The sequence below is a fragment of the Oscarella lobularis genome, chromosome 4, assembly GCF_947507565.1.
Source record: "Oscarella lobularis chromosome 4, ooOscLobu1.1, whole genome shotgun sequence".
Classification (NCBI taxonomy): Eukaryota; Metazoa; Porifera; class Homoscleromorpha; order Homosclerophorida; family Oscarellidae; genus Oscarella; species Oscarella lobularis.
The window spans coordinates 3,251,827-3,278,628 of record NC_089178.1 but is presented as its reverse complement, the minus strand read 5'-3'; the positions used below and the strand labels follow the sequence as shown (position 1 = coordinate 3,278,628).

Here is a 26,802-nt window from a genome sequence, read left to right as displayed (position 1 = left end):
CCACGTTTCCTATTGGACGCGTGCGCGTGATTAGGGCAACAAAGCCGCTCCTCCAAATCGAATTACTGGCCTGTCATACGGTCGAACGGGGCCGCTGTGCGAGCCATTCATTTCGCCAGTATGATTGCCAGTCAGCGTTCGGGATAGCGTCTTAGAAGGCAAAATGGAGAGCGTCACGTGGAGGTCGGTCGTCGTTGCGATGGCAGCGTTCGCTATTGTCATCGACAATGCAAACGCAGTCTCGAGCCGAGGTCTGTTGGCGACGATACACACAGATCTAGCAGCGTTCGAATTGACTCTCCTGCAGCCGTATTCGTCGACTTATTGCGCTCGGAACGACTTGTTCACGACCCCACACTGCTGATATCAAACGAAACAGTGCAAGTCGTCAACGCTCAGCGCGTTTTCTCGAAGCCGCGCTTTCCGCGAGACTACTCGATCGTTCTCAAAGGTCAATTGACGTCTCCCGGCCAATTTCTCGCCGTCGTCACTCCGGACGGGAGCCGATTGTTCGCGCTCGAGCTCAGCGATTCGCATCTAGCGATTCGCTACGACGAAACGAAACGAATCGTCTTCGACGACGTTCACCTCGAAGCCCAATTCGAAATCGGCATCGGCTTCGAAGCAGGACGAATCAAATTGCACTCGGGCGGCTGCTCGGACTCCGACGCGTTCGTCTCGCAAACGAGCACGCGCTACGCGACCGATAGTCCGCGCGGAATCCGACCGAATTTACGCGAGGGGGCCCGACTCGTCGTCGGTTCGACGTCGTCCGGACAATCGGTGAAGGAAGGAGATAAATATCGACGATTAGGCGATCTAGCAACACTCAAATCTTTTGGTTTCAACAGGGAGAACTGTGTCAGGCGCTTTTCGTCTTTCACGACGCGCTCGAAGCTCTCTTTCACTGCGGCTACACGGATACTGCGTGCGCCGAGGTTCGGGCGAAAGGCGTCTTCTCGATTTACGTTTTTTTTATATAAACGTTTTAATCGTTTAGGTTCTTTTTTATCAGCAAAGCGCCAGTGGGGGAGGACATGGAGGAGGTGGCAGCGATGTGGGCACGGGAAACGAAGAGGAGACGTTTACATATGTCAAAGTATGGATGTCACTCAAGAATTAGATTCGTAATTATTTTTCTTTTCAGGGAGAAAAGGGCGATCGTGGGCCTCCTGGTCCACCTGGACGAAGAGGAGAAAAGGCGAGAAGACAAAAGTCTTTTTTCACCTATGAAATAAGATTCTATTCTAAAGGGTATCTCCGGCGTTCCTGGAGCCGATGGAGAGATGGGTCCTAAAGGGATTCGAGTACGAATAAACGATGCAAATGAAAACATATTGATTGGCGTCGTTCAGGGATTACCGGGCCCAATTGGTCCCACTGGCCCTCCTGGAGACGACGGAGAGGACGGGGAGCGTGGCCCTGAAGGACCAAAAGGCATGCCCGGGCCACCCGGAAAAACTGTAAGGGAACGCGAGAGGAGAGAGAAGACAAAGAAGAAATGTCGTTTTTAGGGTCGACAGGGAAGTCCTGGCAAGGCGGGGTTGCACGGACGCTCAGGACCACCGGTAAGTTCAATACGTTCTATGAATAATATTTAATTTTACGTTTAGGGTGAATCAGGCGAAATTGGGCAACCAGGTCCTCCTGGACCACCCGGACGGAAGGCAAGCATTATCTATTATTATTAGCACACGTGATTTGGGAATTTTTCCTCCCCAAAGGGCACGCCGGGGCTGCCCGGTCGACGCGGATTAGTTGGACCAACTGTGAGAACTAATCAACAATATTGCACTTATGTAATCCCCCCTTGGTTTCCCCCAGGGTGCTGACGGCGAAAAGGGAGAGACGGGAATGACGGGAGCGACTGGATCACCGGTATTATAGTGACGTAACGTTTTTCTCGCGTTTTCACCGATTCTCCTCTCGTCGTTGCTTTTGTGTTCTCGCATAGGGCAGGCAAGGAAAAGCGGGACCTGAAGGAAAGTTCGGCCCACTCGTACGTAAATAGTTCTTCCATAAGGGGTGGGGGGAATTAGGAGTCTTAGCATAACCGAGCCCAATAACGTCTCCGTTTGCGGTTCGGCTAATACATTTTTCTTGCTAATAGATTCTTTGTACTCTATGACAGACTTTTGTCTTCGCTAAATTAATTAATTAGGCGCCGCCTTTGACAGCTTCGTTTTCGTGGTTTCATTTGTTATTGATTTTGCAGGGTCCCCGAGGTCCGCCCGGAATCAAAGGACGGCGTGGCGACAAAGGAGTCGAAGTAGGAAAATCATTTCTTTCGCAGATCTAAAACCATCGGACGTTCGTTTCAGGGAGGCGACGGTCACCGTGGAACGAAAGGAGCCAAAGGACCAAAGGCATAAAAAATCAGGACTTTTAGACAAAAAGTTGATTTTTTCGCATAGGGCTTCCCAGGTCAACCTGGGGTGGATGGTGTTCCCGGACGACCAGGAGCTCCAGTTAGTGTTTTCTTTGAGACCTGTTTTTTTGAAATTGATTTTCTTTCGTTCAGGGACCCAAGGGACAACCCGGAGATCCGGGAGAACACGGACAACCTGTTAGACCACAATGCTACTCTTGCCTAAGTTTTTAATAATTTTTTGCGCTTTCAGGGCGATCCGGGCTATGACGGTTTGCCTGGGCCTTTCGGAGAAAAAGGTTTGAAGGTGATCTTTTACGCGAAACGAATTCGAATTCTTCTATTTGTTATGCTCGTTTTCAGGGCGCTGTCGGAGAACGCGGTCCTCTGGGATTCCAAGGCAGCGAGGTAGAGCAAAAGATTTTTATTATTATTAAATTGGCGTTTGCACGTACGGGTGTGATTAGGGCGGATATGGCCAGATGGGTGAAATGGGAGAAATTGGAGACCTCGGCGATCAAGTATAAAGACTTATTAAGAAAATCATCAAAAACGAATCTTTCTAGGGAGACACCGGGGATGTGGGTGATATTGGACCTCCGGGCGAAGACGGTCTAGAAGTAAGCAAGTCGTCAGTGACGACTGCAATCAGTGCAATTTCTATAGGGAGAAATGGGCGATCCAGGTCCTCCAGGAAAACTGGGCATTCCCGGTCTCGTGGTGAGTTCTCTAAACGGACAGCATGTGACCCTTTTTTTATTATTTCTTTAGGGTCCGTTAGGAAAGCTTGGACCGCGAGGCCACAAAGGAGATATGGGTGAACGTGTGAGTGCTTGTCGTTCTGATACTCACTCATGTCAATTTTTTTTCGTGGCTTTAGGGTCGTCGAGGAGACCAAGGTGAAGATGGGCTGTCTGGGCTGAAAGGAGAGAAGGCAAGTGAGTGGTCTTCTGTACATATCGAAGGAGGAAGGGAGGGGAACATTCGTTCAGTTTATTGGGAGGCGAGTCGATGGGTTTGACGCTGTATTTGTTACAGGGTCTTCCAGGAATACCTGGTCAGCCGGGACCACCCGGATTGGAGGTCTGTCATAAAGAGAATTGGTTTTAGAGGTGTACAGTGTGACTTTTGATTAGGGAAATATTGGTCCGCCTGGGCCCAAAGGGGCAGTGGGAAGAATGGGTGGTGAGGTAAAGTGTTATTTAAATTTGATTGTTTTCATTTTTTGCGTGATATTTCTAAAGGGACCCAGTGGTCTACCTGGTCTTTCAGGAAAACATGGCCCCATCGTGAGAAATACGATGGTTTTTATTTCAGAAATTTTTCCAAATTGGGCTTTTGATTTCTAGGGAGAAAAGGGTCTCGTTGGTCCGAGAGGACCGAGGGGCTTCAAAGGCGAACGAGTGCGTTCTTTGCACTTCGACCGTACGCGCGCTTTATCCTATTTGTCTAGGGAGATTCAGGCGACGTCGGAGCTCCGGGTGAAGATGGAGAACCGGGAGTGAAGGTACGACTATGATTGAAACGGTCATAGTATTGCCTAATTGAACTGCAGTATTTTTAGGGCGTCGTGGGAAAGATGGGCAGGCCTGGTCGAAAAGGAGCAAGAGGATTGCAGGTAAACAGAGCAGAAGAAAAACCTCGTCGCTTTTCTATAATCGTCTCGTAGGGTTCACACGGTCCAACTGGCCCTAGAGGATTAGTTGGCGAGCCTGGTCCTGACGGACCTCCGGGTGAAAAAGGTCATGCTGGCGATCCTGGCCCAAAGGGCAGAATAGTGAGGCAATAAACAGAATAGGCTGTCTTCTGTGCTATGGGGGATTTCGTTAGGGCGCGCCAGGCGAACAGGGTTTTGACGGTATGAATGGCGATCCCGTAAGCGTGTTGCTTGGGTTGACGAGTTTATGTGATAAAATTTTCAATTTTTTTCAGGGACTGCGAGGACTGCAGGGTCCCAAGGGAAAAGCCGGCTTAAAAGTCAGATTAACGTCTGTTTCTTTTTCGCGCTCTCGATGATTTTATAAAGGGAGTCATTGGCGACGAAGGGCCAAAAGGCTTCCTAGGAATAAAAGGAATTGCGGTAAGAAATCCACACGAATGGCGCTGACAGCGCCAAATTATCTTTTTATAGGGAGAGCCTGGAAATCGTGGCCCAATGGGAGAAGTGGGTCCAATGGGAGTACCGGTAAGATGCTCTTGTGCCACTCTCGCGTTTCAGCATTTGATAATTAATTACCGTTACAGGGTCCTCCCGGAAATTCTGGGCTATATGGGCCAGAGGGACCTAGAGGGCCTGTGGTGGGTTATTGCAAAGTGTTGGGAAGTAGTCTTCGTTCATTTTTGCGTCCTTCTAGGGTGACAAAGGTTTTCCTGGGCCTCAAGGACCACCTGGTGATAGAGGAAATCCAGTAAAGCAGTTTATCCTTAGTCCGCGTGTGGCATTTGTAAATTGCAGCACGTTTGTGTTAATGCAGGGTCCGCTTGGAGTACGGGGTGCACCAGGAACGGACGGCGTTATAGGACCCAAGGCAAGGAAGAAAAACGGAGAGTTTCGTCTTTGCTTTTCTGAATTGAGCTGTCGAAAACTAGGGACCGCAGGGAGATCGTGGACTACCAGGATCGAGAGGAATGAAAGGAATCATTGTCGGTTAATTCAGATTTTTGATCTTTTGATTTTTCAATGTTTTTTTGATTAGGGAGCTCCCGGACCGATTGGAACGAAAGGTCAGAAAGGAAAACAGGGTGCAGCTGTAAGAAGTAAACGCGCAAAACATTTGCCTTTCTAACGCAATCCTATAGGGAGCCACTGGCGACAGAGGCACTCCCGGAAAACCGGGAAAGAAGGGCGAAGAAGTAAAGTTGATTCCGACCTGCATTTCGAACGTGAATAAATCGTTCTCTGATTGGTAGGGAGCGAAGGGAGCGACAGGCGAGCAGGGTCCACCCGGCTTTCCCGGCCTGCGCGGCGAAACGGGCTACAAAGGCGCTCCTGGAAAGACGGGACTCCAAGGTCGTAAAGTGAGTGAATTAGATGAAAGGGTAGACTGGATTTTAGCGCGTTGCGTTCAAGGGCAACGTAGGCCCCGGCGGCGATCAGGGAGACGATGGATTACCGGGACCGCCAGTATGCATTAGCTGTCTTGCGTAGGTGTAGAGAATATTATTTTCTTTTCAGGGATTCAAGGGTAGCGATGGTCGAACGGGCGATCCAGGACCTCTTGGAGAGAAAGTACGCAACTTCAGTGCGCTGCACAAATCGATGGAGCTGTGAATTATCTAGGGAATCAAAGGCAGCACTGGACCGAAGGGTTTTGTCGGCGCGAAAGGTATACCAGGACTTCAAGGTCTGAAGGGAACGATGGGTCCATCAGGAGAACGAGGACCAAAGGTCAATTTTCGTTAAAGAGGAAAGTAGAATAAGCAATAAATGTCGATTTCTACGCAGGGACTTCCTGGCAAGGGTGCAACTCGAGGACCACCCGGTCCTCCAGGAGATCCTGTCAGTTGTGCGTCGTCATATATTCGTATACCAATTTTTTTGATATCTTAGGGGGCCAAAGGACCGCGTGGAGATCGTGGGAATACCGGTCCTATTGGATCACCGGTAAGGAAAATTAGCCTCTTTATAATCGCAAGTAAGTTAACGTTCTCGGAAGGGGAAAGATGGCCCGCCCGGCGAGCCTGGCAGTCCCGGTCCGCCCGGCCCAACGGGAATTCGTGGACCCACGGGAGACACTGGTCCAAAAGGAATGCTCGGAGAACCAGTGAGTATCGTCATCGGTACATTGCGACTAACGCGTAAAAATCGAGTACGTAGGGAATCGTTGGGCCACCGGGACCCACTGGTCCTCCCGGTCCTGACGGAAGAAAGGGTGAACGAGGGCCTCATGGTCCAACTGGCCTCCGTGGACCTAGTGGTCCTAGGGTAATATTATTGCATGCTACTGACCAGTTTGCATACTTAGAGCGTTTTAGGGCATGAAAGGAGGAATCGGACCTCCAGGATTGCGTGGACCCAAAGGACTTCCAGTGAGCAAAAAGAATGCGAAAGAAGTCATTTTTACTGGAAGTTGTCTTAGGGGCCCAAAGGAGCTGACGGAAATCCCGGAAAAGATGGCATACCAGGCCGTCACGTAAGAAATAGCATCGTACGAGGCATATAGCGAGCTTTTCCTAGGGCGAACGTGGTGAACTCGGACCGCCGGGTCCACGAGGAGAAAAAGGCGATCGGGTAGAAACAACCTTTGTATTCTGGCAACTCGTACTATAAACGCTATTTAGGGTCGACCAGGACCTTTAGGAGACGCTGCTTTTAGAGGACCGAGGGGATATAAAGTGGGCTATTTCGAATCATTTCGTGGAATACTTACTTTCTTTGCGATTAGGGATTTGAGGGTCCTCGTGGGCCAGAGGGTCTGACCGGTGACAAAGGAGAAATAGTGAGACCGCGAATCGCACGTGCCTTCGTTTTGTTTGATTTGATCTGTAGGGTTATCAAGGTCCCAGTGGAATTCCAGGTGATAACGGGCACCCTGGATTACTGGTAAGCCGTCTTTATTTCATGAGAGTGCCGAATTTGACGTGTCGCATTTTACACTGCAAAGGGGCCAAGAGGACTAAAAGTAAGTATTTTATCTACCTACGTAATCTGTCGAAATATCATTATTATTATTTTTGTCAGGGCGAATCAGGACCCCAAGTACGTAAAGACAATACCGTATAACATATATAATTTTCTCTCGTTTTTTTCTCGCATATCTCAGGGTCCACTTGGTCGACCGGTAAGAGACGGACAGTGAAAGATTCGAAAGTGACACGGGTATTTTGTTTTGTTTAGGGACCCAGAGGAGTTCCAGTAAGATGGACGTTTGAAACTGATACGTCTTTCCGAGATCATCGTTTTGTAGGGTCCTCCTGGCCTTCCGGGTCCTCCCGGATCTTCAGTAAGCACACGCTTTGGTAACAAAACGCTGCTAATTTTTTTTCCCCTTCAGAGATCTGGATTTGTTCCCGATTCTGCTCTGCTTCGTCAACAGGTGCCCGTTTGTCTGTTCATTCACTCGCCTTTGTGCTTCAGTGCTGTGGTGTGTTCGCTTCTAGTCAAAGAAGTACAGTTCGACGTTTGGATCATTTCCGTATGTGGAGGAGCCGCTCGGAACGGAAGCCAACCCGGGAAGAAGTTGTCGCGATATTCGGCAATGTAGCAGCGACCCGCCAGACGGTTCGTTGATATTTTTTCTACTGCGAGAATACGAGGAACTGTGGCGGGTTTAGGCTACTACTATATCGATCCGAATCTAGGCTGCGGAGGGGACTTCATTCGAGTTTTCTGCAATTTCACGGCGGGAGGCGAGACGTGTTTAGAATCGAAAACGACCAAGGCAAGAAGGGCATCAAATGGGAGAGGAAAAATTGCATGTTTTGTTTACTTGAAGTTGGTTGTGACGGAAGAGGAGAAGTCGGGCAGTTTTGCGGACGAGGTATGTACGACTGGACGTTTTTTAGACAGGCAATCGATCGGTGTAACGCCGCTTTGCAGTTGGACTACTCTGTCGATCAAGTTCAACTCGCTTTCTTGCGTCTCTTGAGCACGCGAGCGCGACAAGAGGTGCGCGTGCGCTGCTGGAACACTCCCGTCTGGTACGACAACGCCACGAGAACTTACACCAAAGCCTGGCGCTTTGAAGGCTGGAACGGAGATCAATTTGGATACGACTTGCCTTTTCGCCCATCAGTCTACAAAGATGATTGTCAGGTGAGAGCCCCCTTTGCCCAGCAGAGATTTTTCTTGTAACCTACGAGCTGTTTGTTAGAATGAGGCAAGAAATGACGAAACGCGACAAGAAACAATTTTTTCTATTGACACGCACAAACCGGATCAGCTACCACTAGTAGATTTTGATACGCGACACACAGAGCGGTCTTCGGACAGGTTCGAAATTGACATAGGATTAGTCTGTTTTCTTTGACAGCAGCATTGTATTCTCTATGCTAAGTACCTCGTAGCAGTAGTAGTAGTAGTAGTAGCAATCCTTGTCGCGTACAGAAATTCACCTACATTTGACATTGTTCATAATTCAACCAACTAGTTCTATAATGAAACAGAAGTTTTGAGTAGTTGTCACAGAACCCTTTCCCCCACAAAAGATCGAGGGGAGGCTACACAATAGGGACCGCCCAACTGCACGTTGACTTTTCAATATCCAGAGAATTTGTTCCTAATAGATGAAATAGTTTAGACGTTGGAATTTCGTCTATACCGTAGTCTTACCTCGCTGCAATTTGAACCATCCTTTCTCTCCCCAGCTCGTTCCAAATGAATTTCTCCCGGACCAGTACTTCATCCCGGTTTTCTAACCAACGCGATTCAGGTATTTCAACTCCATGTCACGAGGTTTATACTGAATCGACTCCCCAGCCAGTGATTGCAACAACGTGGGTCGTCATATTGTACGGAGTATTGTCTGGTATGATAAAGCAGGCATAAAGAGTCAATAACGCCAGGTAAGATAATCGTACCAATAATAATTCCCTCCTTGTAGTGCAGGAATGATTCTCCATGCGCATAAACCAGACAAGCAATAGGCCTAAATGTAGACAGACACTCGCCTTATACTTCAGCATCTTAAGATATCACAAACCCTCTTGCATATATTTCTGCTATCATTTGCTCTTCACCAAGTACCGTACCTAAAGCAGTTTACTTACCAATCTGACTACACTACTACTACGCGTCCCCTCTGTGTATACCATATTCGGATATAGAATAGACCGTCCCGTTTATGAAGTAGCAATTTCCTGTCTTGCTATAACAGCAAAAAATGGCACAATTTTGTTATTATTGAAACTGATGGCTAGTCTCACAAGTCACATGTTCTGCACATTCTCTGTTTACAGTCTACTTCGCCCCAGTTGAGTTGACTAACGCCCATAGATGGAGTACAGCTATGCAAAAAAAGAGAAATAAATCCTTGTAGTTCAAATTTAAAGGCTCAGACGTTTCGTCAGTGATTCCGTTCTGATGAATATACTCGTACGCTTTTACGTGATCACCTATAGGAAAAATATCCATACAGTAAGGCATTCACATTTAGCTGCACCTCCTTCGCACGAGCCCATATCCCCACAATCAAGCAACACTGCAAAAAAACCGTAAAAGACGATAGCCAAAATTTTCTATTTTAGATTCCTTGTGGCGAGATATTGATATCCGGGTCGAGCGCTTTTGTAGCGATTTTAATTCTATCCGACAAAGCCCCGGCAGTCGCATGCGCCCTACAGCAAAAGTAAGAAGGTGACGAAGCGGCGTCGTTTTCGCGTACCAACACGAGCCACACGGGTGAGGCTGAAGCTGACTTCCCACGCGAGTCACGTAGACGGTTCCGTTTACCAGTTTCCAGTCGAAGTCGTCGGGAATCGAGCTCGCTGGAATGTAGTCGTGCGGTCTTGGCGTGACAACGTGCTCCTTTGCCGGTATCTATCGAAAGATGACGATCGCGACTTAGAAGCACTCGGATCTTGCCTTCGCCGGCTTGTACAAAGCAAAGGCGGCAGCAAACAAGGCCGCGACGACGAACAACTTCACTAAAGCCATATATCGCGTTAGTGCACGCTATGTGCAGAAAGTGAAAACGGAAGGGTAGTTAGTTTTGCAGTAGCTGGTTGCAAGTAGAATTCGCGTGGTTTTTCGGCATAGGACCTGAGCATTTCTCGCTACGTTCGTTTTATTTTTAATAAACACGGAAGTAAACCGGAAGTTGCAAAAACAAAAAAATGAGCGTCCTCCCGGGGTCTTCAGGTGAAGGGCCCTTCACCCAGGCCCTCTTTCGGGGAGACAGTAACCCATCTGTCCCGGGGGTGACTTTATATACCAAGGCACAGGTGGACCGCTATTGTAACCCACCGCGTCTTGCCCAAGTGGGGTGGCAGTTTATCATGCACTCATGCCACTGGAGTAGGGGATTGAATCCCCTGCGTTTGCGCCGCGTTTAACCTCTCTGGCTCGAGTTGGGCCGGTTTTATTTAGTCACCTCGGGGCCCGGAGGTGAATGAGGACATCGGAAAGCTCTTCATCTGCCTCGTCGGTATGTCCATCTACAGAACTCGCTTTTATACCATAAAATCCGTCCCTTACCTTCCTTGAATAAGAGCTCTAGAGAGTGGCAATGCGTTGTCTTCGTCTTTTCCGTTTTTCGACACAATCTTCTAGAGGTAAAATCTAGGAGCCAGAAATTGCCAGCGCGAGCGACTTGTCGATCAGGTACAGGGGTGATGATCATGATGACGTGCTCGGTACCGATAGAAAGCCCACGGATTTCGCTACAAGCTGAACTATTGCGAACCTTCTGCGTACACTCGTTTTCGTCATTGCATCGATCGAGATTCAACTTCGCCAAGACGCCCGATCGGCGGAAAAGTCCGGGGTACATAAACTCATTTTTCACTCGAAAAATAATTCAAGTAAGCCTACTATTGCGCTTTTTAGTGTGCAGAGGCACCCCGAATGACGTCAATTCTACACACACATCATGTAAGTAAAATAATCAATCATTGAATTATTACCTGTCGTAAATGATGCCGTTTACGCCTTTCTCTTCAAATAGCTGCACTTCGTCTCTAGTCGTCTCCCTGTCTGACCATACAAAGAGCAGTTTGCCTCTGCTTTGAGGAACTTTAATTAGACTAGGGTTATTCAAGAAGGTTTTTTGCAACGCACTAATTCCCTAAAAAATCCGTTAGAAAGATAGAGACAGTAATTGATCTAACCAGAAAATTTTCCGCTTCTGCAAAGGCGACACTGAAGTTAAGCGTTTTCGATCTCAGGTCAAATGAACAACGTTGGCAAGACGAATCGTCCAGACAAGTTGTGAAGAGCACGGGATAAACAGACTGTTTCAGCTTCAGCCTGCACAAGGGACAAGGCGTGCACGCACGCACCAACGCTCCATCGATGTCTCACATTGTGCAAAAATCGGCATCGAAACTTGTAAGAATAATCCGTCGTGATCTTGCCGACTGGAACAGCGCTTTTAGCAGGATTTCGGCATATTCGTTTCGATCAAAATAATACGTAGCAGGAAGTGGAACATCCTGTAAATTGGCAATGCAACTTCAGTGGCCCACTGAAGTTGTATTGTCTCACCTCCTCTGGTTCAGGAAACTTGGCTTCAATGAGGAAACCAACATCTTTCTCAATTTTCTCTAAAGTCTAGAAAAGGAAAGATTCTCTAAAGAACAACAGTAGTTGGGCTGGCCCCTAAACTACTTCAGTCAGCGTTGGAAAATACTTGCTGTCCTCCAATTCTACATTTCACAGAGATGTAGCTAGGCATCTATACGACAAGACTTACCTGTATTGGTAGACTTTGTCATCTGATAAGAAACTGTTAATAAGTCAAATCAAAAAATATTCAATACCTGTACTAGTTTTAGTTCGGAGGCGGTCATATTTTTCAGGTCTTGCGTTACTGTTAGACGTCCTTGTTTTATCTGCGCACACCATGTGGATTAATATGTGCTACAACGGATGTTGCAGACCTGCACGTGACAGTCGTGAAATAACACCAATTCTTTGTCTTTCGACAGAGAAACGTCAAACTCCACAAAATCAGCTCCCTACCAACAGCAAAAGAATTAGATTCAAATATAGAATTATGCAAATGTCACTAACAGATTTTCCCGCTAATTCCAATGACGGCAGGGTGTTCTCTGCACAACTAGCGCCACAACTTCGATTCAAAGACATTCCAACGCCCCGATGACCAATATGCAAAGAAGGGGCACTACTATTGAGTGATTGCCACCAATTTGTAGCAGGAGGACTTTTATCACTTTCAAACGATTTGACAATTAAATAGTCAACTATCAAAAACTCGCAAATACACGCGCAATGTGAAGATTAATCTCTGACGTCATACCCACAATGAAGCCAACGGGTCTGGATTTTTCTGAGAGGAGAAGAAGCTTTAGTATACCTTGACTGCCAGACATCTGCGATGGACTAATCCACGTCTCTCCAATTTCATATACGTCCTTATCGTCTGTTTTCAAGTAAACCGAAATTCGGTAAAGCTAAACAGGACGTGTTTCTTCGACACGTGGCCGAGAAGAATTACAAAATTACCATGAGCGGAAGTAGACTCGATTGCGAACGAAAAACGAAGCAGAGCATTCGCCAAGGCCCGTCGTAAGCCAGGCCCGAATCCTGAAGCTGAGAGATGGTTGTAAGAGAACCGTCGACCTCGTAAACCTGCGATCTCGTCCACGATACCAGTGACAAAACACGACTAAACCGGTTTGCGAACCTTCAGGCAACGATATTTCGAAGTCTCTGGATCGAGGAGACGATTCTTGCTCTCCGTCTGTTACCGTGCCAGTTGCAGACGCCAATTTTTGGTTTAGTTAGACTTGCCGTTAGTCGAATTCGAACGCGATCTTCATAGCCGGTCGTTTCCCAAAGGCAAACAGGATATTCGAAGGCGTCGTGAACGCGAATTCGCACTTCTGTTTCGCCGGGCAGCAAGACCATTCTCGGCCTCGACCGAGAGTGTGACCACGCTTCCCTGGCGAGAGCGTGAACCAGTCGTCGTCGACTCGTCGACGTGCGCTACATTGTAAGAGGCAGGGAGCACATGAGCTAAAGAAGAAAAAGAAGAAAAAGAAAACGAGAATTGCTGTTGCACGTACGTAAGACAAAACCCACCCTCATCAACTACTTATTGATCTAGCAAAAAACTGACGGGATGTTGTGAACAAAAAGGATACGCAAATTCCCATTTTTCTTCTCAATTTAGATTATCGCCAGTCTCATCCTTTATGTTATAGCACACGTTCCCAGGAACGGTCGCATTTATTCGACGCAAATGATCCAAATCGGCAGCAATAATGAGCAAATCGGACTGGAATTTGGCAATCCTATTCTCCTGATCCGTCTTCAGTTTAGTCAACTCCGCAATAATGCCATCAGGATTGGCGTCGTCAAAAATGCCCTTCGTCAACTCCAACTGCCGTCGCGTCGCATTAAAACGATCCTCCGGCAGCGAACCGTTCTTTTCCAACTCACTGAAAAACGTACTCACTTCGGCGAGAAGCCGACTTGCGTTCAGCCCGACTTCGCTCGTCTCCTCCAACGCTCGTTTCGCCGTATCCATCGCCGCCTGTATTCGATCTCCCTCGCTCTTCGCCTTCGCGCCGTACTCGGTCACGCGCCCGAGAGTGCCCGAAACTTCCGCCTGAAGTTTTCTCGCTCTCTCCAGCCAACTCTCGGTCTTCGCCAAAGTGTCGCTCGCCGCCTTTTGAGCCGTTTCGGCGTTTCTCACCGCCACGCGCGATTTCGTCTCGGCGTCGCTCGCCGCAACGACGGACGCGGCGGCGTCGACGGACGCCGCATCGATCAGGTCCAACGACTCCGTAAAGAAAGTATCGGTCTTATCGAGAACGTCGCCGCCCTTTTTGACGCGATCCAAGGCCTTGCGAACGTTCACTCGCGTCTCATTGACTCTCACGTAGAAATTTTCGAGAAAGTCGAGCAGACTGTACGCGTCTTCTGTCGTCATTTGGCCTCTTTTGAACGCTTTATCGGCCTCGTCAGAAACGACGTAGAGTGTTGCTAGAACATCGTCGGCCGTTTGCGCCATCTCCTCGCCCCGTCTCAACAGTTCGGACGATTCGGCGTTCGCTTCGTTGATGGTACGAGTCAGCCCGGCGTTCGACGCGTCGATTGCGTCCAACTCGAGAACGATCTGCGTCGCATTGCCGACCAAATAGCGAGCGTCGTCGAGCAACTTCCGCGTACCGAAATCGATCAACGGTTCGCGCGATCGTTCGAGTACTCTCGTCGCATTGCGCAGAGCCTCGCCGGCGGCTTCGACCGCTTTATTCTTCTCCGCCTCCGTCATAGACGCCAACTTCGAAGCGTTCAAAATATCCTTCATAATAGCGACGATTTTATTCGTCACGATTCGTTGTTTGGCGACGGCTTTCTCGCCGCGATCGACGGCGTTTTTCGCCGCGTCGAGCGCTTGCATCGCCCGATCTGTGATATTCTTTGCCTTCGCTACGTGAACCGAAGCCATTTCGCTCGCCCTGTCGCGCAGGTCACTGAGGTGGCTCAATTGTCCTTGCTGCTCGTCGCTCTTCTTTCTTGCTTCGTTTAAGAGAAACTTCGCTTCGCCGTCGAGAAGCGTTTGCATTCCAATCAAAAGACTCTCAATTTCGGCGATGATTGCCGTCGTGTTGACGCTCGCCATTTCGGCGTCGTTCGCCGTCGTTTCGGCGCGCGTCGTCGTGCGTTTCATTCGGCCGATTTGCCGTCGCACTCCGTTGAATTCCTTTCGCCAGTTGTTGAGACGTTCCAACTGATTGCGATACCATTTTCGCAGGGCCGTGGCGTTGACGAGCAAGTCGTCGACGTCCACTTGGAGATCGGCGAGAGCGTCGGTGAACGCTTCGTCGGTCGTATCGACGGCCGTCTCGCGAATCGTTTCGAGGAGATTGTGAAGGCGATTGACGAGCGCGAGCAAATCCTCGGCGGTCGCGTTCACCTGCTTGAAACAGTCCGGACAATCTGAGAACAAAGGAAAAAGTGTGCGTCTTATTTTATAATATAAAAAGGAGACGTGTTTCTTTTTTTTCTACCGATGCAGCCGGCCGATACGTCTTGCTTGCCAATTTTGCAGCGATTGCATTGACGACCAATCGCTCCCGATTTGCACTCGCACTGCCCCGTCGCGTTATTGCAAACGAGACTAGCCGATCCCGGTGCGTAACAGTCGCAAGCTAAAATAAAAACATTTATAAAAGAATAAAACCTCGTTTTCTTACTTACCCTGACATCCACTCGAGGAAAATCCAAAGAAGCCCGGCTCGCAAACGTCGCACTTTTCGCCGGTCACTCCCGGTTTGCACGTGCACTTTCCACTGCCGTTGTCGCACTGCAACGTCTCGCTTCCCGTCGGATTGCAATTGCACGGGCGGCATTCGTCGACGCTTCCGAATCCGTAATAGGCGTCGTCGCAGCGACTGCAATCGTCTCCAGTTACGTGATCCTTGCAAAGGCACACGCCCGTTCGACGATGACAGACGTCCGGCAAGACGCCGTCCGGATCACAAGTGCAAGCTAAAGAAAAAGGTTAAAGGGCGCAATTCTTTTCTTCTCTCATCATTTCTTCGTACCGGTGCAATTGTTTCGAATTTCCGCATTTCCAAAATAACCCGTCGTGCACTTCTGACACGCTCTCCCTTCCGTATTGTAAATACATTTTTGACAATCGCCCGTCTCCTGATTGCAATTTCCCGTCGCCGTCGGATCGATGTTCCCGTTGCACTCGCAATCCTCGCAACTCGTCGGCGAACCGCGCAACCCGGCCGGATCGCCATAATAGCCGTCCATGCACGCTTCGCATTGTCTACCCACGTGACCGCGACTGCAATTCCGACACACGACGTTCCCGTCGCCGTCGAGCGCGCAAGTGGCGCCGAAACTGTTCGCCCCCGTTCCCGGACACGGACAGAGCGCGCAATCGCTCGCCGTTCCACCTAACGCGTTCCCATAGTAACCGTCAGCGCACGCCTCGCAATGATCGCCAGCCGTATTGTCGCCGCAGCCGACGCAGGCCGTCGTATCGGGATCGCACTCAATCGAATGATTGTTACACGGACACGGCACGCACGGCGAAAATCGTCCGTCATTCGGATTCGATCGCGTGTAGCCGGGAAGACACGTATCGCAGCTGAGTCCCCCGTAGCCCGGCGGACAGACGCACTGCTCCACGTTATCCGCCACGCTGCCGCTCGATCCCGGACGCGATATGCGCAAGTCGACGCTCGTCAGCAAAACCGATTCCCCGTTCAAATCCGGATACGACGCTCGAATCCAAACGGCGTCGACGTTCTCGAGAAAGTCGACGACGTCGGCGTCGGAAAGCGGAGCCGACGACGCGTTCGTCCATTGGCCGTCGATTCCGAGAACAACTTCGTATTGGGTAACGGATCTCGACGGACGTTGCTTGAAGCGGCCTTCGATGCGACTTCCGTCTCGTCCGGAACGAAGTACGACGTCGCCGACGGCGTCGATTAAACGTCCTTCTTGAACGTTTGACGAAAACGTCATGGCCATGGTGAGCGAATAGCCGTAGGCGTGACGTAAATTGCCGAGAAATTTCGCCGGCGCTTGGAAGAAAATATCGTCGTCGTTGTCGGCGTCGATTCGAACGCGAATTGCCTGTTTTCCCTTGCGATAGTCGGCAACGCTTGCCGTCACATCGATGCCGTCGCCGTTGACGACCGTCCACCCGTCGTACGTATCGTCATTGAACGTCGACGTGATTTGCGTGACGACGAAACCGGGTGCGACGGAACAGGATTTCGCGTGACCGTAGCAGAAACACGGTTGGCAGCCGGCTGCGTTCGCGTCTTTTAAATTGAACGCGCCGACGGCGCAGGTGCCGCATAGCTGACCGACGACGTTGTCCTTGCATGGACACTGTCCTGACGAATCGCAGTCCAACGAGGAAGTGCCGGCTTCCGTGCAATTGCACGGTAGACATCCGGATGCGGTCAACTGAAAATAATCGCCTTGACAACGATCGCAGCGCGTGCCTGTGACGCCGGGAAGACAAGGACACTTTCCCGTGACGACATCGCACTGCGATCCGGATGAGCCGATGGGGTTGCAGCTGCAATCCTCGCAGCCCGTGCCGCTGTCGAAATTGAAGTAATTTGCTTCACAGGTGTCACAACGACGACCGGTGACGCCGGGTTGACACGGACATTGTCCCGTCGCGAAGTCGCACACGCCTGATACAGATCCCTTTCCGTCGCAGTCACATCCTGCACACAGTGAAGGTAATATATTAGAGACTCTTTTTTCGTTATCTCACTTACGTTGACATCTATCGCCGTAGAAACCAGGTCGACATTCGTCACATCTTCGACCTCCAAAGCCAGCCTTGCACGGACATTGGCCTCCGAATTGCTCGCAGAAAAAGTTGACGGATCCATCAGAATCACAATCGCAATCTACTCAAAAAAATCATATCAAAAACTAGACACTCTCTGATTCACGTTTTTTTTCTCTACGCACTTTGAATGCCGGCGACGTCAATCATTGCCGTCGCTTCAACGTCATTGCACTCGGCGCCCGAAGCGGTCGTCAAACTCATTCTCGCTTCGACACACCGTTGAACGAGATCCGCGTCAAAACCGGCCAATCGTCCTCCGAACGGCGATACGGGAACGACGATAATCGAATCAATTGATATTTCCGTACAGGTCGGCGATCCGGCATCAGCAGCGGTCACGCGAATCGAATAAGATCGTCCACCTCGCAGGCAAGCATCAGGAAGCAAAAGTCTCACCTGGGCGACTCCCGTTGCGAGAACTTGAGCAGACAGAGTCGTCGGAACGACAATTTCTTGACATTCCGTCACCGCTTCCGTTCCGTTTTCGCCCGTGGGCGTTACCGTTGCCGTCAATTGATTCCAACCGGCTTTGCAATCGAGAGAATAGCGCACGTATATGCGATACTCCCCGTTCGACGCCGGCACGAACTCTGTCATTGTGATGGACTCGCCGACTTGAATCGTCGCATAGCCACGTCCCGTGAATTCGGTCCCGTCGCCGTCGACGCGAGATTCGAAGTCGAAAACGCCGGATCCATCCTCGGCTTCGAGCGTGTAGAAATCGAGCCACGGCGCGAAGTAACCGGACTCGATGGTCGCGCAGTCGCGTCCGCTAGCGCGCGCGACGCACGGACATTGGCCGGAATCTTTGTCGCAGACGGCGCTTCGCGAGCCCGGGCCGCAGTTGCACGGTCGACAACCGAGCGAATCGATGTCCGAAAGGGCCCAGAATCCGTCTTTGCACGCGTCGCATCGTCGCCCGAAGACGTTCGCCTTGCAGCCGCACTCGCCGCTCACTTTATCGCACACGCGATTGCCTTCGACGGTGCCCGCCACGACACAATTGCACGCTGCACGCAAAACGTCACCAATTTCTACGTCGAAGAATTCGAGATCTTTTTTTTCTTACGTTCGCAGCCTTTTGGATTCGTTTCGGTTAGGTTGAAGAATCGGTCGGGACACTTGTTGCATTTTCGTCCCATCGCTCGCGATTTGCAGTCACATTGACCGGTACCCGCGGCGCACGTCGTCTGCCCATTCTTCGTGCCGGCAGCCTTGCACCTGCACTCTAAAATTAACGCACACGCAACCAATCAATCAATCAATCGATGAATAAAGGAAAAGAGACGAACAATGACAGCAATCGGCTCGCCCAAAGAAAACAAAGACTTACCGCGACACGCATCGGATTTCGTGATGTCCCCGTTCGTTGGCAAATAGTACTCGGAAGCGCATCGATCGCAGTGCTGTCCAACCGTATTATCACGACAATTCTCGCAGACGCCCCCGCTTCCCGTCGCATCGTACGTCGCCTGGTCGAAATAGCACGAATCGGCGTGCTCGTTACACCGGCACTCTGCAGACAAAAAAAATGTGCAAATCAGACGCACAGAAACCAAAACGCAGCTGGCGGCAAACGCACGCGACCACTTCCGGAGAACTTAACTCAATTAATTAAACCCCATCGAAGGATCCTGTTCTCCCTAAGAAAAAAAAAAGAGACTTACGAATGCATTCGTTAGCGTCGTCGAAAGTCGCTCGTCTCCACGGTCGATCATAATAAAAAGGCTTGCATCGATCGCAATCTCGACCCGTCGTATTATGCTGACAATCGCAATTCAACGTCCCATTCTCGACGATGCAAGCGCCGGCGTGCCCGTTACACTTGCATCGCGCGCCGACGGCGACGTCTTGAATAGCGTAGAAGTAGCGTTGAAAGGCGCTCGGGCTTCCGAACGCCTCGTCGCGAAACGTATTCAATTCAGTCAAAACGATTCGCACGTTCGTCGACGTGATCCAGTCCTGAAGCGCCGGCGTCGTGTCGAGTTCGGCGCCCGATCGCCGATTCCTCATCGGCGAAAAGGGCACCGTAGCGCCGCTGAGCGGCACGATGTCGCTGTACTCGTCCGTACAAATTGCCTCTTGATCGTCGAGGAAAAGTTTTCCCGCTTCGTTTCGACGTCCGTACGTCGTTTGGCAGACGCTCGAATAGAATTGCCACGGGCGATACGTTCGTCCGAAGTCGTTCGACGAGTAGATGACGAACGATTTGGGTCGCGGCGAGTAGAACTCGATATTGACGAATCTCACTTCGTAGGTTTTGTCGAACGATAACGTTATGTTCGCCGTTATCGAAGCGGGAGTCGTCAATGTGCGCGACTGCCACCAAGTCGGGTTCCTATAGTCGTTCGGATCGGTCATGTAGGCGGGACCGTAGCTTTGACTCGGCTCCGAAGCGTTGCATATGCCGCACGTATCCTCGTCGGCGAGTACGGCGCCCGTTATAAAGCAGAAGGGCGACGGCGGCGAACCGCACGTATTCGTTGCCGTCGGTAATCGATTTTCGGCGATGTTATCGAGTGCCGGTTCGCAGCGCGAGGGAAGGCCGTTGTCCTTGTAGCAATTCGTCTGCGCACGTGCTACCGTCGCGACGACGGCGACGACGAGAAGAAGGCGACTCGAAGCGAACATTCCGCTGTTCGCCATCGCTTCACACGAGTTGTGTGGGTTCGTAAAGGCGGACAATCATAACAAGGATAGCGAGACAGCCGCCGGAGGCGCTGATTCGTTCGACGTTTCTAATTAGATTTGCTCCAACTATGGGGCCAATTGATTTCAACGAAAGTTTAGGCTAGTCTTACGCTGCACGCGATTTACGCCCGAGCTCATTCCAATTCACGACCAGTCAATTAGAAAGTCGATTTGACCGCTGCGACGAACGCGTCGACCCAATACTTCGTGCTTGATACCGCGCGCTATAAGAGAGGCGGAGCCAAATCGCGGAAGCGTATGCCCACCTCGATATCGCTGCACGAGTTGCCGTAGCAGACGAATATCGTGCAGAGGAAGTGGGCCATCAAAATCGATCGGCAGAACCGGCCTTTCTCTGCCGCTCGATCGCCCACCGAAAGATCCCGTTTGAATTCGCTTCACTGGCGAACTGTAGTTCTTATGACGAGCCGGTTCCGTTTTCGATCCGCTTATTTTCTGAATCCAATATCCTTCGATTGGAGGAGAGCCACGAACGGGGCCCAATTCGCCGCCGTCAGCGGCAACTAAGCCGATGCTAGAGCGCGTTCCTTTCGGCGGACGAGCGGGTGGATTTGGTGGGCGTGGTGCGGTGACGTTTCCGCGAAGGCACCAAATACTTTTCTTCTTCTTGATTTCCTTTCCCGAAGCGAATCTAAAACAAATAAAAAAATCGCATTTATCGAGAAGGAAAATTTGAGGGAAACCTGTCCGTGTTGGCGCACATGGCTCTCCACACTTCTGATCGTCTTTCATCAGGACCCATCTAAATAACGCGTTTGGAATAATGTACGTAAGCTTTACTGTGCTTGACCTCTTTGAAGCCAAAGTATTGCCAATTTTGAATCAGAAATGGAATCAATTCCTCGTCAAAGTCAAAGTACTTTCGATGATTGCTGAGAGTCAAGTGAAACATAGCTAATTGTATCATAGAGGTCCTACGCCGCAGGAGAGAAAAAATATATACAGTATGTACATATAGCAAAATAGGATTTGGTACCAATCGAATGGAAGTCGAACTATATATTCGGCTCCTGCATTGCAACAAGAGCAAAGGAAATAGAAAAATCTGAAAAAATAAAGTAGGAATTGCGGTCTCCGTAATTCAAAAATTAGTTTCCTACTTGTCACCAAATAACATTTTTTGCATAGAAATGCAATTTAGGCAGGCTACGTAAAGAAAACGTTTTCTCCTTTTAATTGAAATCAAACAGAAATTAGTAACCTTCATGAAACCACTGCTTGCAATCAGCACATTGAAACATTCTCACATACCACCTTAGGATCAAATAAAATAAAAGCGTCATTGGGTTGGTCTCAGTTCTTATTTCTTACTCTCCTGGTCCTGAACAATAGCAGTATGTATCCTCTTTGTTACAAAGATGACTGCTGTTCCAAGTCAAAGATGACAGCTGAAGAAACAGAGTCTATTATTTTCCTGTCTATTTTTATTAGTACTTACATTATAAGGAAGATGATCAAGTCCCACTTTTTTCGACCGAAGACCCTTCGAAAGAGATTCTGCAAGAGAGAAAATAGTAGACGGAGACCAAGTGAAGAAGACAAACTGGAAGTAGCAGGCTGCTCTCCGCATCTGTAGCAGATCCAGTCAACGTTAGGCAAGAGTACCGAATCATCGATTTCTGGTGTATGACAGAGCTGGTGATAGCCTAAAGGAAAAAATGGGTCTAATAGTAATTAATTAACTAACTGATCTGCTAATAACCGTCTTCGCATCGATCACATAGTACAATTTCGTTTGGTGCTTTCGACTTGCCACTCTGACACACTTGGCAAATTATATCCGATCCAACTAAATAATTATTTAATTAGAAATTCAGGGGGAGGATTTTTTGATTCGAACCGGGTCGGGCACCAGTCAGCGATGCACCTGAGTAGTCAGAAATGTCTTTGAATAAGATCCAATAGCCTTTTCCTTCGAATTCGACGCAGCATCGTCCCGTTTTATGATCGGTCTTGAAAAGAGGCCTCACTCGACAAAAAATCTCAAAAAAAGAATTCGTGCAACCTTTGTCACTTTCCCAACGTACTGCATCCCATTGAGCCAGCGAACCTGCACTCGCTTTCCGACGTTGAACGACGCCATCACGTGCCAACAATGCCCCGTATAAGCTAAGCGAACAACATGGACGAACGCCTTCGCAATCTCCACGACCGACTCAAAAGCGAGCGTCTGTTCGTTCAAAACGAAAAGGAAACGATACGGGAACTGCACGCTACCGTCATCCGTCGCTATGCCGACCTGCGTCGCTCGGCGCGCGTCGCAACGGCCCAAGCGCACATCCTCGAAATGACTGAACGCACCGGCGCCATTCTCACGCCGGCCGATTGCGCGCGCAAGCTGCGCGATCTCGACTACACGAAATTCGTCGACGCGACATCGACGACAAAACTCGGCGTCGACGACGCGCGCGCCGTCGGCGAGCTCGTCGCCTACGTCATCGATCGTCCGCGCCTATTGGCCGAAATACTGCACACGTGCGAGCGCGCCGGACAGGACACGAAAGCCCTATGTCACGCCGTCTGCAAATGCTTCTACAATCGTTGCACGACGCCCGACGACGAATTGCAACTCGCCGTCGTTCTCGATCATCTCGTCGCCGCCGAAGTGGCGACGTGCGACGTTCGACTCGTCTTTCGCGGCGGCGCAATGGCCTTCACGCTTCTCTTCTCGCAATGGGCCGAAAATCTGTTCGACGTTCGAACGTTTGTCGTTGCCGCGCTCGAACAGCCCGTTGCCGAGGTGATACAGGCGGCGGAAGAGACCGGTTACCTTGACTACGACCCGGAAAAGGTGACGTTGAAGTTGAGCGAAGACGAACGCGAGAGTCTGCGCGGTGCAAACGGCGAGAACGAGCGCGCGCTAGCGACGGAGAAATTTCGCGCGCGTCTCGACGTCTCCGTTTCGCAACTCGCCTCGTTTGCTCTCGTTTTTCTAGCGAGTTTGCGTCGGCACGTTCAACTGTTTCCGTTTCTCGTTCGTTGGGTTGCTAGGCAACTCGTAGACGCCGTTCAACGGGTGAAAGTCGTGGGGGAGCGAGATTTGCACGGGCTCTTGACTGACGCCGTTTTCAGCTGCGTTATATGTCCGGCAATCAACGATCCGCATAAGTATGGGATCGTTGCCGATATCATGCTGACGGATGTTGTGCGGAACAATTTGCGTAACGTGTCCAAGATTTTGAGCGATTTGGCTCTCATTGACTTGGAGCGACGTGATAAACGTCTCGCCGAGGTTCACAAGACAATTGAACTGGTGAGGATGTCGCCACTTTTCTGAAAAGAATCATCAAAATTTTTCTTTAGGATGATTGGAAGTATTTTCTCAATAATCTACTCGCAGATTCGGGCGATTTTGAGAAGTACTCGTCATACGTTGACGCAACGTTTCCAAAAAAATCCGCTGTCTTGATGACGGAGAAAGACATTAAGACTGTGGTAAGATTAAAAGTCAAATTAGATATCCAAACCTTTTCATTTAGAGCGCTCTCTTCCTTTGTCTAGGTTCGCTATTTGCACATGGCCAAAGGAAGATTACCGCCGCAATTCGAATCAAACAAAAAGGAGCTCATATCTCTCTTATCCGCTATGCCAAATCTATCGCCTGTAGCGTCGACGAATCCACCGCCGCCTGTTCCCGCTCGCTCGAACATGCCGCGACTCCCCACCGTTTCCTATTCCACGCACGTGCGCTCGCCCTCCTCTGAAGACGGTCGAGGACGATCACTGTCCGTGCTCCCCTCCAAAACGTCGCGAACGCCGGAGACAAATAGAAGATCGTCGACTCAGACGAGAGATACGCTTCTCGCAGCCAACGACATTCTCGTCGTTCCCATTCTATTCGGAGCGGAAAACGAGAGCGTTTATATCGATATCAAAGCAGAGGACGAGGTGAGAAAATTTCGTTTTTTGTTTCCATCCACGGCAAGTAGGAATTCGCTTTCAGATTTTGAATCCGTTGAAAAAGGAAGCGGCGGCGGCGGCGACGACGACGACGACGACGACGACGACGACGACGACGACGACGACGACGAAGCCAAAGCGGGCTCCATCGCCGAGCAATGCTCCCAGTGAAATAGTCGCCACAACGACGACAACGACAGAGAAACCGAATTTTGAAGGTAAACCCGTTTTGCCGACGACTGAAGATCTGCGTCGCGCCGCTTCGTTGTCCGAATTGGCCGCTCTTCTCGATCGACGGCGTTACCCTCCGCGAAATTTCGACGTTCATACGGAAGCGGGCGACACCGCGACGACGGGGGGCAGCGTTTACGAATTTGAGCCTCTTCGTCTCGGACGACCGACGTCGCTTCCCGTGAAACTGGACACGGAGGGATGCGGCGGCGGTCTTTCGGGGGGACACGCGCGCATGTCGACGGAGAGTAGCCAAGTGTCGAGTCGCGAGGGATTTCAAAGCCCAGATTCGAGTCGGATGCTGAAACGCATCGACGACTTTCCCGAATTGGAGAGCTGCAACGACGTTAATTCCGCGCCGCCTACGCCGTCATCGATGACGGAACGGCTTCTGGGAAGCGATTCCGTTGACGACGATGGCGGCGGCGGCGGCGGCGCGCCTTCTGTCGTCGTTGACGAGATTCCCAAAGACGACGCTTCGTTTTCCGTCGGCGGCGATAATTCTAGCGATCCTTCCGTCGTCACAATGGATCTTCTACAGGTGTTCGATCCCATTTGTCCGTCGTCGGACACAGAAATGACGGAAGCGCCAGAAGCGGAAAAAGAGACAATAGAGAACAAAGAGGCGACCGCGAACGACCGCACAGAAAATTCCCAACTCGTCGACGCTCCGTCTCAACAACAAGAAATTCTCGCTTCCGCGTCCCAACAGCAACAGGAATCGCGTCGACAAAAATTATTCAAGAAAGTTTCCGGTAGTAAATTGGGTCGAATTTTTCGTCGAAAAGATCAGAGTGCGCCGACGTCGGGCGATTCGACGCCGGCCGCCTTGTCGCCGTTAGCGTCGCCTCACATCAGTCCGCGCTCCTCTCCCGTCAGCAGTCCAAAGGCAAGTCGAAAAGCGCGACTTCAAAGAGGGCAGAAGAAATCGAAAGGCGTCGCGGTAGGAAATTCGGAATCGGCGCAAGGTTCGAGACGGAATTCAACGGAGCCGGAGAATCTAATGAAATTCAATAGTCCCCCGAATGCCGCCAATGCGTTTGACGATGAAGACATAACTCTAAAGTATCGGCTTTTATCGCAGCGTAAAAAAGAAGAAGAAGAATCGAATCGAACGACTCCCGTCGACGAACGGAATGACGACGAAGAATTGACTGCGAATCGTCCCGTTCGAGGCGAATTGACCGAATCGATTGCGTTCTGCGACGTCAAACGACACCTGCGATTAATTTTCAGCCACTTCGATCTTTGGCCGTCGAGTCTGTATCATTCCGGTGGCGGCGATTTGAAGCAATTGCTTCACTCTTGGGCCGTCCAAGCGGCAGTCGACAACGATTCGCTTCGTTCTGCTCAGATTGGCGAGGCGCTTCGGTGCCTGGAGAAACTCCCCGTAGAACGAGTCTCCGAAGTGTTGGACGGCATTGAAGCCGACTATCGAAAGAGGGTCGGTTACATTGCTTATCTCACGACGATGAAGCGGAGTTTTGTTAACACCTTAAGTCTGTTGGAACGATTACAGAAACGAGTAGATCGGTAATAGAAACTTGGTTCTTTTAGACCTTTTTTTTCAACTTTGTTTTTGCAGAGATAAGGCGGCCTGTTGGTGCAAATTCGTCGTTTTCGCTATGAAGCAATTGTTCAAGCGACACGAGCAGGATATCACGTCGTTTGTGATGCGATTCGACGACGCTCAAGCGATGGACGAAAAAGTGGGAAGGAAAATAAATCCAATTCCTTTTTTCAACTCTCTTTTTTTTCAGAGCGATCTCATGGTGGAATTTCTCGATGACGTTCAGTCTTTCATGTCGGAAGACGAAGCGTTTGACAGTCAGAAAATTTGGATATGTTCATTTAAAAAAGAATGCTTATTTTGAATTCTTTTTTTGCTAGATCTCTCCGAGGAAAGGAAGGACGTTTGCATTCACGTCGCCGAGCACTTGTCTTTCGTTCAAATCTACCACGGCGCTTTCTTTCCCAACGGCGACGTCGATTTCGCAAACGATCGCATCCTTCGCGACAGCATTCATCAGATGGCGAAAACGGTCAAAGTCACTGACGCCGGCCTTCAAATCGACGAAACGTATCGAAAAGGAGCGCCGTGGGAAGCGGCGCAAAATCACCTACTAAAGATGAAAGCCTATAAGGTGAGAAATCTTCGCTTCAACGCTTTTTCCCTCCCTTATCCTTAACTTTTAGACGCCTCGAGACAAGCTCTGCGCTATTCGTCGCTGCTGTTCGACTGTGATTAATCTTCTTCACGTCGCTTGTCCGTCTCGTGTCGCTGGCGCTGACGATTGTTTTCCCGTGCTTGTCTACGTGTTGATTAAGGCGAATCCGCCTCACTTGCGTTCTACTGTCCAGTTTATTGCCAATTTCTACGAATCGGCCATGTCAGGCGAAGACGCCTATTGGTGGACGCAGTTCTGCATGGCCGTGGAGTATATCAAGACAATTCTTCTTCCCTCCGGAGGGAAGAAGAACTGACAATCCCGCAGGGCGGCTTTGTTACGTTTTGTACTAATATATATTCGCTTCAATATCTATCGCGTTAGCAAAATTGATTTTTGCACAATGTGAGACATCGGTCTGGAGCGATCGTGCGTGCACGCCTTGTCTCTTGTGCAAGATGTA

General features: G+C 50.0%; 6 protein-coding genes across 9 annotated transcripts; 2 read left to right on the top strand and 4 right to left on the bottom strand.

The window, feature by feature from the left end:
- Window positions 1–80: 80 nt before the first annotated feature.
- On the top strand, window positions 81–10,124 carry LOC136186766 (collagen alpha-1(V) chain-like). 3 transcript variants are annotated; one of them, XM_065974229.1, is made up of 68 exons: window positions 81–251; window positions 308–790; window positions 853–938; window positions 1,001–1,099; window positions 1,148–1,201; window positions 1,254–1,307; window positions 1,356–1,463; window positions 1,515–1,568; window positions 1,614–1,667; window positions 1,725–1,769; window positions 1,825–1,878; window positions 1,955–1,999; window positions 2,216–2,269; window positions 2,322–2,366; window positions 2,415–2,468; window positions 2,522–2,566; window positions 2,622–2,675; window positions 2,732–2,776; window positions 2,836–2,889; window positions 2,935–2,988; window positions 3,035–3,088; window positions 3,140–3,193; window positions 3,249–3,302; window positions 3,407–3,451; window positions 3,505–3,558; window positions 3,613–3,657; window positions 3,718–3,771; window positions 3,822–3,875; window positions 3,933–3,986; window positions 4,038–4,145; window positions 4,199–4,243; window positions 4,301–4,345; window positions 4,395–4,448; window positions 4,500–4,553; window positions 4,613–4,666; window positions 4,723–4,776; window positions 4,843–4,896; window positions 4,958–5,011; window positions 5,065–5,118; window positions 5,168–5,221; window positions 5,279–5,386; window positions 5,439–5,492; window positions 5,544–5,597; window positions 5,649–5,756; window positions 5,814–5,867; window positions 5,919–5,972; window positions 6,025–6,132; window positions 6,186–6,293; window positions 6,344–6,397; window positions 6,448–6,501; window positions 6,546–6,599; window positions 6,650–6,703; window positions 6,754–6,807; window positions 6,858–6,911; window positions 6,973–6,990; window positions 7,050–7,067; window positions 7,132–7,149; window positions 7,206–7,223; window positions 7,276–7,311; window positions 7,363–7,404; window positions 7,469–7,589; window positions 7,643–7,749; window positions 7,804–7,848; window positions 7,908–8,123; window positions 8,182–8,300; window positions 8,675–8,739; window positions 8,787–8,872; window positions 9,554–10,124. In XM_065974229.1, the coding sequence occupies exons 1-67, from the start codon at window positions 164–166 to the stop codon at window positions 8,864–8,866; spliced, it is 4,602 nt and encodes a 1,533-aa protein (XP_065830301.1). In that variant the 5' UTR covers window positions 81–163; the 3' UTR covers window positions 8,867–8,872; window positions 9,554–10,124. The 3 variants fall into 3 exon arrangements, with proteins under 3 accessions (XP_065830301.1, XP_065830303.1, XP_065830304.1); XM_065974231.1 differs by lacking the exon at window positions 9,554–10,124 and having other exon boundaries at window positions 308–783; window positions 852–938; window positions 8,787–9,075; XM_065974232.1 differs by lacking the exons at window positions 81–251; window positions 308–790; window positions 853–938; ... (7 more) ...; window positions 1,825–1,878; window positions 9,554–10,124 and having other exon boundaries at window positions 1,966–1,999; window positions 2,622–2,667; window positions 8,787–9,073.
- LOC136185909 (cathepsin Z-like) lies at window positions 9,096–9,962 on the bottom strand. The gene is made up of 6 exons (XM_065973121.1): window positions 9,891–9,962; window positions 9,725–9,845; window positions 9,469–9,507; window positions 9,367–9,421; window positions 9,233–9,313; window positions 9,096–9,174 (listed from the first exon to the last, which is right to left on the bottom strand). The coding sequence occupies exons 1-6, from the start codon at window positions 9,960–9,962 to the stop codon at window positions 9,096–9,098; spliced, it is 447 nt and encodes a 148-aa protein (XP_065829193.1).
- LOC136186776 (putative glycerophosphocholine phosphodiesterase GPCPD1 homolog 2) lies at window positions 10,088–12,960 on the bottom strand. Of its 2 annotated transcripts, none has more exons than XM_065974244.1 (14): window positions 12,780–12,960; window positions 12,673–12,729; window positions 12,492–12,617; window positions 12,286–12,439; window positions 12,039–12,229; window positions 11,906–11,983; window positions 11,786–11,857; window positions 11,719–11,740; window positions 11,634–11,671; window positions 11,511–11,576; window positions 11,328–11,458; window positions 11,135–11,273; window positions 10,931–11,091; window positions 10,088–10,883 (listed from the first exon to the last, which is right to left on the bottom strand). In XM_065974244.1, exons 1-14 carry the CDS (start codon window positions 12,894–12,896, stop codon window positions 10,850–10,852), a joined length of 1,386 nt encoding a protein of 461 aa, XP_065830316.1. In that variant the 5' UTR covers window positions 12,897–12,960; the 3' UTR covers window positions 10,088–10,849. The 2 variants fall into 2 exon arrangements, with proteins under 2 accessions (XP_065830316.1, XP_065830317.1); XM_065974245.1 differs by having other exon boundaries at window positions 11,792–11,857.
- Window positions 12,961–13,000: 40 nt separating this feature from the next.
- LOC136186761 (laminin subunit gamma-1-like) lies at window positions 13,001–19,996 on the bottom strand. The gene is made up of 9 exons (XM_065974225.1): window positions 18,996–19,996; window positions 18,662–18,844; window positions 18,398–18,556; window positions 17,451–18,338; window positions 17,252–17,386; window positions 15,542–17,197; window positions 15,195–15,485; window positions 15,005–15,145; window positions 13,001–14,933 (listed from the first exon to the last, which is right to left on the bottom strand). Exons 1-9 carry the CDS (start codon window positions 19,972–19,974, stop codon window positions 13,153–13,155), a joined length of 6,213 nt encoding a protein of 2,070 aa, XP_065830297.1. The 5' UTR covers window positions 19,975–19,996; the 3' UTR covers window positions 13,001–13,152.
- A 167-nt stretch (window positions 19,997–20,163) lies between these two features.
- Window positions 20,164–23,142, bottom strand: LOC136186779 (metal-response element-binding transcription factor 2-like). The gene is made up of 13 exons (XM_065974246.1): window positions 22,280–23,142; window positions 22,046–22,210; window positions 21,881–21,992; window positions 21,743–21,829; window positions 21,585–21,686; window positions 21,479–21,537; window positions 21,352–21,428; window positions 21,242–21,294; window positions 21,141–21,186; window positions 21,017–21,085; window positions 20,831–20,954; window positions 20,724–20,782; window positions 20,164–20,671 (listed from the first exon to the last, which is right to left on the bottom strand). Exons 2-13 carry the CDS (start codon window positions 22,121–22,123, stop codon window positions 20,164–20,166), a joined length of 1,374 nt encoding a protein of 457 aa, XP_065830318.1. The 5' UTR covers window positions 22,124–22,210; window positions 22,280–23,142.
- Window positions 22,146–26,748, top strand: LOC136186767 (GTPase-activating protein and VPS9 domain-containing protein 1-like). The gene is made up of 8 exons (XM_065974233.1): window positions 22,146–23,293; window positions 23,344–23,475; window positions 23,542–23,928; window positions 23,984–25,704; window positions 25,757–25,880; window positions 25,932–25,998; window positions 26,062–26,315; window positions 26,368–26,748. The coding sequence occupies exons 1-8, from the start codon at window positions 22,163–22,165 to the stop codon at window positions 26,653–26,655; spliced, it is 4,104 nt and encodes a 1,367-aa protein (XP_065830305.1). The 5' UTR covers window positions 22,146–22,162; the 3' UTR covers window positions 26,656–26,748.
- The last annotated feature ends 54 nt before the right edge of the window (window positions 26,749–26,802 follow it).